Here is an 8220-nt window from a genome sequence, read left to right on the forward strand (position 1 = left end):
CACCGGGTCCTCACCCGCGGCAATCTCCACATGGCCAAGCCCAGAGGCCCTCTCTGTCCTGGACTCCTCACCCTGCCTCCTGGACGCACCCTCGGTCCCTCCCGGTACCAGACTCCTTGTGGCCCATCCTGCCCAGCTGCTTTGCTGGCTCCTCCTCTTCCTGACCGCTCCTGCTGACCACCACAGCCCACTCCTCAGACGCACAGGTGGCAACTTTGGCCTTGGGACTCGGCCCAAATCCCGTATTTGGTTTAGATTTTGCCTTTTGTAGCCAAGGAGTGAAATGCCTGCAGCAAGACCTCTCCTGGAATCTGGGCCTCGCTCAAGAGTCACGTGGGCTACCAACGCATCTCCTCAGGGTCACAACGGGTCCCACACCGGGCACGACGTCGGGGTGTCCTGTCCACAGCTGACTATCCCTGAACGTTGTCCTTGTCTTCAACGTGGGACACTGACCCAGGGACAAACAAGAGACTGTAAAGTGGCCTTTCGAGTACTTATTGGGGACCCCCAAACAAGGAGGACCAGCAGCCTGGCCACTGTGACAAGGCCGCGGAGCCAAGGGAGCCTCCCCCACGCTGGGCACAAGACAAAGGCGCGCAGCCAGGCTCGCGGCCACCCTGGCCCCAGGAAGTGCTGCACTCATGGGGCCAACTGAAGAGGGAACCGAAAGGACGTGAAGTCCAGCCAGAGGACAAGGACACTGCTCCAAAGGACGGCCCCGACGCAGACGGGGGACGGCATTGTTCTTACCCCACCGCGGCTGACGTGACACAAATCCAAGCCTGTCCTGGGATCCTGAGATCCGGTCCCTGAACCTCACACCACTCGGCAAGGCCTGGGGACATTTTTTTTTTTTTTTGAGATGAGACAGGTGGAGCAGAAACAAAGAAGCAAACCCACATTTATAACAACAAAACGTTTCAGAGAGCACCGCTCGAGTTTGCTCATGAAGACACCAGGAAGCGTCTGTTCCGGGTAGAGAGAAAAGGCCGACTTGAGCGACGGCTTCAATAAAACATCCCCCCGGCAGCCAGGTCCCCGAGGCCCAGAGTCCACGAGGAGCTAAGTCTTCACAGTCACTGGTCCTTCTGAGGGGAGCTGAGAGCCAGGCTGCGTCACCACCCGTTGTCCCTTGAGGACAGTGACAGGTAAGGTCAGTGTGCTGCTCTGGACTCCTCAGCTGACAGTCTCCACCAGCTCACATGTCCAGTGTGAAAAGAGTGACCAGCACCTGGCTGCTGGGAACGACTGTGCACCAGCACCCGGCTGCTGGGAATGACTGCGCACAGCACCCGAGGAAGTCAGCTCCACTGGACAGCGGGACGTTGGCACCCACCCACTAACCCTTCACAACAGAGTCACGATAACTATGAGACCCTGCCCAGGGACACTTCAGATTCATCCTGGAACCCCAGAATCATCCTAAGACGGGATCCTGCCTCAGCCACTGACGTCCCTCCTTGGCCACCTGAAATTTGGTCAAATAAGGAATCTGGAGCCCCCTCTTCCAGGTGACGCCATCCAGTCCAGGACACTGAGTGCACGCGGACGCTGCGGCTGGACTCCAGACTCCTGCCCAGCAGTGGACTTCAGGATGCAGAGCTCCTCCCCGGGCAGCTGTCACCCCCAGAACACTGTCCCTGTCACACTCCTGCCCTGGTCAGAGCTGCAAAGACAGCCTGGTCAACGTCCCAGCCCAACTCCTGACCCTCCTTCCCATCTGCTCTGCACCCAGAAGCCCACGTGGCCTTTTAAATCTCCAGCTGAGACCGTGTCAGGACCCTGCTCGGGGCCTCTAGTGGCCTCCTGTCATGTGGGAGAGAAGCGCTGCTGCCCAGGCTGGACGCCATCTGGCCCCATCTGTCCTCCCAGCCTCGTCTCACGACCGTGTCTGCACGGCTGCCCCCCCCCCCCACTGACCGTCTACACAACAGGCTCCTCCTGGCGTCAGAGCCTTGGCCTGGACGTCCTTCCCTGTCCTGTGCGCAGGTCGGCTCCTGGGCGGGGTCCCTGGCTGTCCAGTGCCACAACTGCCCCCGAACCCACAGGCTGCTCTCCCCCGGGGCTCCCTGCCCCTCACCGCGGCTCCTTAGGCTTCAGGTTGAACCGTCCACATGCACCTCGTCCTCTGTCCACCCTCGGCTGGAACACACACCTGGTGGCCCTCGGGCTCACCCCGTGTCTGCAGCCTGGGCCGCCTGGACCCGCCCTGGCACTACCAGCCCCTGAACAAAGGAGCGGGTGACCTCACGGTGACAACAGCTTCCCTCCAAGTGCAGTCTGGAGGACAGGGGACCCCTCCTGTCACGTTCCTCACGACACAACACCAGGGTCACCCCAGGGACTGGGCGGCACGAAGCAACCCACAGAGACAGAGGCACCTTCTTCTTTGGGTCCTGTGACGGCTGCTCTGACCCTAGGGGTCAGTGAAGAGCGAGCACTGCTGACCCCTCTTACTGGGGAGAAGCCATTCAAACGAGGCCAGGGGTCAGGTTTCGGGGGCTGAGTCTAGCTTCCTGATGTCCACTGTTAGCAGGTCGAGTGACATCTAGGAAGCCACAGCCAAAGGCAGAGCAGAGAAGGGGACACACCAGGGCACTTCCTTGGAACATTCTATCCCAAACAGGGCACGGGGTGGGACCACAGCAGAACAGGTGACGTGGCTCAGCCCAGGGGACACGCCTACTCAGAAGACTGGCCTTGGGACCACCGCGCCAGGCTCAGCCATCTCTCAGATCCCCGTGGGCATCAGGACTGGAGGGCGTGGTCACTCAGAGCGGCTCCGCACACTCCCCGGCCGTCCAGGAGGTGATGTGACCCCGCGCCTTCCCTCAGCAGGTGAGACGGTGGCAGGGCCATTTACATGGCGGGTGCAGACCCCGCCCCGAGTGAAGGACTGGGCCTCCCCACACCCTCGCTCTGCAGAGGCCGCCTGGGTGTCCGGCCTCCCTCCCTGGGCAGAGGCTCCCCTCCCTACTCCAGCCCCAGGGCGCCTCCTCTAGGCAGCCCATCTTGTCTGCGCCCCCAGCTGCTCTCTCTCCAGTCGGTGGCCCCCACCCCCCCCAGGGTCCTGCAGCCCCCGCCCCTGCCTCTGCCCCCGCCCCGTCCCCAGGGAGGGGCCTCCGTGGGGTCCAGCACAGGGCGGGTGCTGGGAGGAAGGAGGCCCTGATGCGGGTCTGCCGACCCCACCCGACGCGGGGGCCTGGGGTCTCGGGGTGACACTGAAGAGGCACATTAACAGGCTCTCCCAGGTGTCGGCCCTGAAGACACCCCAGAGCGTCCTGGGGACGGGAAGCCATGCCACAGTCAGCGGGCGGGGGTCCAGCCAGCTGGGCCAGCGGGCCCCGCGCACGTCACCCCCCCCCCTTTCCCACTGAAGTGGCCCCATCCACGTGGTCACCAACTGCAGGACCCTTCCCGCCCCACCCACAGATGTGCCAGGCTCCAGTCACCCCGAGGACCCAGGGACCCCAGGGAGCCAGGCGGCAGCCACCCTGGCCAGCTCCTCCGTTGTCTTTCTCATTTTAAGTCCTCCCAGTGACCGCAGACCGGGCGCCGGCCACGCTGAGTGCCACGTGCGCTGTTCAGGGTGGCGCTCTGTCCCGGTGACACAGGAAGGAGCTGGGTGACTGCAGCCTCCAATCCCGCCTCCCTCCTGAACCACACCCTCAAGTGTGAGGCCACTGTCCCTGGACCCCTTCCGGTCAGGACATCGGCCAGGGTGGCCCTGTGGGGACGGTGGCCCAGCCCCGGGCTCTACCACTCACCCAGCAGCTTCTGCAGCACCTGGCCATCGTAGAGGTCCTCCTCCAGCTGCTTCACGATGATCCTGTCCTCCACCAGCACGTCGTTGACCCAGTCCAGCAGGACCTGGGGGAGCAGGCTGTGAGCCAAGGAAGGGACGGCCACCCTCAGCCCACACCACGATGGCCACCGGACAGGCCTCTCCCAGCCCACGGCCGGGCAGGAGGGCTCAGCCCACGCAGCCGCACACCTGCCCTGGAGGCGGGGGCTGCCCAGGGAGCTCCGGGCGCCGGGTGAGGACGGGCCTCCTTCCTGCCGGGAGCATGATGCGAGCCAGGAAGTGAGGTGACCCACGCCCTCCCTCAGCAGGAGAGACGGTGGCAGGGAGGCGGGGGCACGGGAGTGAGTGCTGGTACTGCCACCCCCGGGCCCCCAGGCAGGAAGGGGCCGTCAGACACCCCCCTGGCCCCCCCTCAGGGCTGGGGGAGCCCCAGGCTGTGGCAGGAGGGTCAGCCTGGCCTCTGGCCAGCTCCAGCCCTGCTTCCTGCAGCACTTTATAAAACAGCTTTAGTGAGAGACGATCCACTGCCACACCATCCAGTGGGTGTGGTACCACCTCCAAGTCGTGCAAAAGCCCCATCCACTTCAGAACCTCACCACCGCCCTAAACAGAAGCCCCGTCTGTCCCTCTCGGGCCCTCCCAACCAGGACCTGTCTTCTGTCCTGTGGCCTCATGCTCCTGGCCTTCTGGGACGGGCTTCTTTCTCTTCCTTCTTCCTCCTGTTGTCCAGCTCTGCCCACGTTGCAGCGTGGGCCCACCCTGTTCCTTCTTTATGGCTGCAGACTGTTCCACTGCACGCACGTGCTGTTGACCCTCTCATCCATCGCTGTGCGTTTGGGTCACTGCCGCTCACTTTGGTGCTGTGAAGAGCACGGCTGAGACCGTCCGCGTTCCCGTCTGCCTGTGGAGGTGAACTTCCCTCTTTCCAGGCAGCCTCTTCATCAGGCCTTTTCTCAACAAACTCCCCAGCTGGGCTCCGGGTGGTGCTTTGGGGCTGCTTCTGCTGATGCGTGGGTCCCGGAGCCGCGCTCCCCGGCCAGCCCTGCCCACAGCAGCCCTGCTCCCAGGACAGGACTGCACAGCCTGGGCGGCCTTGGTCGTCCATACGTCCCCCGGGCGCACCGTGTGCACCAGGGAGGCAGACGCCTCTTGCCCCTGACCCGAGGCCTGGCATGTCACGGGGCTGTCCAAGGCCGACCTGGGCCTGGGCCCCAGAACCGACTCCCGCAGCACAGCAGTGAGACCTGCACCCGGGACCCCAGCCCTCTCTGGCCCTGCATGACGGCTGCTGCTCTCCTCCTCCTCCCTTTTCTTCTTCCAACTTGTGTTTTGTTTATTTATTTGGTGGAGAGGGGCAGGAACGGAGCACAGGAGGGGCCCAAACAGACAGCAGGACTGCTGACCACAACTCTGGGAAGGCCTCCTGGGCACGCAGACCTTTGGTTCCCAGGCCTGGCCCAGGGCACCGTCCCCGGAGAGGATGTTTCTGCAGGAAGAAGCTAAAACCTAAAAACGATCTAAATCACATCTGGATCCTGCCCTGGTCCAAGCCCAGACAGAAAACAACAGAAACCAGAACCAGACCCCTGCCGCAGACCCAGCGGTCAGCTCCGGGAGAGCCAGCCAGCGCCAGCTCAGAGTCACCGTGCCTGGGGAGGGCAGCACGTGGTCCCGGAGCTCCCGGACCATCCGTCTTGTCTTCTGCTCTGCACAAGACCTTTTAAAGGTAGCACAGGGAGTGATTTTTAGGGACGTGCTCATTTGCACACCCGGGTCCCGCAGGTGAGTGTCCAGGACATGGATTACTCATGCCCTCGAGGTCACCTTGGTTTTATGAGCTTGCTTTAACCCGAGTAAAAAATTTCTTCCTCCTGAGTTCCTCCTGAACCGCCAACGGGTCTGCAGTGGCCTCCGGGGGCCGGGACTGTCATCTTCTCACCCCTTCCAGATGCGGTCCTGGCCCACCGGGGACGCCCGCTCACGGCACCGGGCAGGAGGCCCCCTGGGCTGGCAGCTGGGGGCACGGCAGGCCGCTCCGCGAGGCCCCGCAGCCCGGGCCTCAGCCCCAGGGTGGTTTCCGTGCCGCTGATTTTCTCCCCAGACGCCAAGGGGAGGAAGACCGTCCAGTGGGCTGGGAGACGCGCGCTCCAGGGTCCAGAGGGGCGGCTTCTGTCCAGCGCGCAGGAGTTTCACGTGGTTTTTCTTCAACTCCAAACACACACTGTTCCCAGCACTTCTCTGACTCTCTGTCCTCCAATTTGACAATGACCCTAATTACCCAAACTGGGGGTTCCACAAGTTGAGAGCGCCGTCCCCCCAGGCTGGCCCCACTCCCCAGAACACTGCCCCTCTGCCCCTCAGACGGCCAGCGGGGCCTCCCCGCCCTGGGTCGGGTCATTTCAGAGACTGGCCTCGGAATTCAGCAGAGCTTTACGGGGCTGGCGATGACAGGGGCACGTGACCCTGAAGGCATCATAACGTCCATTAGGGAGGGTGGAGGGCGCAGGGGTGGGCACAGGCCAGCCCCCTCCTCACAGCCCTCCTGGCGTCTCACTGACCCCGAGCCCCCCCCATTTCCACTTGTCCAGAGCTGCGTCGTTAGGCGGCCACAGGGCCACCGGGAATTGGGCTCCCCGGGCCTCCCCAGAGTCCAGCGTCAACCCTCCCATGACCGGTCAGCCCTCCGAGACCAGCCCCCATCCTGCAGATGGCCCCAGCAGCCATCGGGGGTGGTCCTAAGGGCCCTGCAGGAGTCCCGGGAGACCCTCTGCCCTAGAGAAACCCAGGCATGGAGGAGCCTGCGCCGGCCATCAAGGACGAAGGCCAGCTCGGCTCTCCACCTTCCCCCGGCGTGAGTCTTCCTCGGCTGGAGGGCCCGGGACCACGGTCCTCTTTTGAGAATCGTTAAAAATACAAAGTGCCTCATTCGTGAGCCACCTCCTGCCTGGGCAGCACCTGCCGTCCACCCAGGAGGAGTTGAGCTGTGGAAGACACCAGACTCCTGGACCCGGGCAGCAGAGGCCAGGAGGGGGAAGACGTCCAGGTCTTCCGTCGCCCGGAGCCCATGCCAGTCCCGTTTCTAAACAGGCAGCCAGGCCAGCAGCGTCCCTCCGCTCCTGCCTGCCTGCTCCTGGCACCCGGTGGCCTCAGGAGCGTGTGGGTGCCCAGCACCTGCCCAGCTCCACCTGCACCCGAGTTAAGATCTGGACTTGGGAAGCTGACCCCAGAGCCACCGTCACCCCTGCGCACCACATCCCAGGAGGTGTCCCTCAGCAGTCTTGGGACTTCCCGGGACCCCTGTGGATCCCTAAGCTGTTGAAGTCCTTTGTTTTTTGGTACCAGGAACTGAACCCCGGGGCTCTTTACCACTAACCACATCCTTAGCCCCTTTATTTTTTATTTAGAGACAGGGCCTCCCCTGAGTTGCGTAGGGCCTCGCTAAGTTGCTGAGGCTGGTTTTGAACTGCCATCCTCCTGCCTCAGCCTCCCGGTCCCTGGGATTACAGGCGTGTGCCCTGTGCCGTTCAGGGAATAATTTCAAGAAAAAGGCATTTGTACCTCTTCAGCACAGACGTAGCCCTCTTGGCCTGACCAGGTGGCAGACTTCAGCAACAGTGCAACATTGTTTCTAGTATTTTCCACCTGAGGGTTGTTGAGCCTGCAGCTGCAGACCCAGCTGTGACCCCCTCCCAGCTCCCGGGCAGGGAGGCGCTCATTCAGGCATGGTGGGCCGGGAGCGAACACCTGAGGGGTCTCTATCGGCAGCCCCAGGGGAGGGTCAGGGGGACCGTGTGGGCGTGCGGCTGACACACAACACAGGTTCCCTGCTCCGTCAGAGCCATGGCGTCTGCATCTTGGAGAAGAGTTCCAGGAGAATGGGGCCAGAGCTGGGGACTGGGGACTTGGACGCTGAGGCAGGTGTCCCCAGCACACCCGGGGGAGCCAGGAGGCAGCCAGCCACCTGGGGCTTCAGAAGACCCCTGGCTGGGCACCCGGTGGCTGCCCGTCTTCAGCAGCCCTGCCCGCAGCAGCGCCCTCCGTCAGCCTCACCTTGACCAGCTCCTTGAACTTGGGGTCCTCTCTGGAGGTGGGGTCGATCATCGTGCGCTCCTCATTCTCCTCTGTCGGGGACAAAAGGGCACAGTTGATGTCTGTGAGGTGGCAGGGACGGGGCGGCCGACTCCCACACATCAGGGGCGGGGGATGGCAGAGACCCTCACCTCCTCCGCAGGGCCACGCCCAAGCCGGGGACCACCCTCAAAGTCAAAACCAGACCCAGAGCGTGGGGGGGGCCTCGCCCAGGGGACAGGGTCACAGGCACAGTTCTGCCCCCACCAGCCCAGGCCACCTCCACCGGGAGAAGGAGGCCGGCGCGTCCACTGGGGCCTGGCACAGCAGAAAGGGCCCTGCCC

At 63.5% G+C, this 8220-nt stretch overlaps 1 protein-coding gene across 1 annotated transcript in view; it reads right to left on the minus strand.

The window, feature by feature from the left end:
- Positions 1 to 7925, minus strand: part of Parvb (parvin beta) — a 30412-nt gene extending 22487 nt beyond the window's left edge. The window contains exons 1-2 of the mRNA XM_077798933.1: positions 7859 to 7925; positions 3771 to 3873 (exon numbers count right to left, since the gene is read on the minus strand). Coding sequence (XP_077655059.1) covers positions 3771 to 3873; positions 7859 to 7909 — 154 coding nt within the window. The 5' untranslated portion in view covers positions 7910 to 7925. The remainder of the gene's footprint in view (positions 1 to 3770; positions 3874 to 7858) is intronic.
- Positions 7926 to 8220: the final 295 nt, after the last annotated feature.

This window comes from Urocitellus parryii, chromosome 5 (assembly GCF_045843805.1).
Source record: "Urocitellus parryii isolate mUroPar1 chromosome 5, mUroPar1.hap1, whole genome shotgun sequence".
NCBI classification, from domain to species: Eukaryota; Metazoa; Chordata; class Mammalia; order Rodentia; family Sciuridae; genus Urocitellus; species Urocitellus parryii.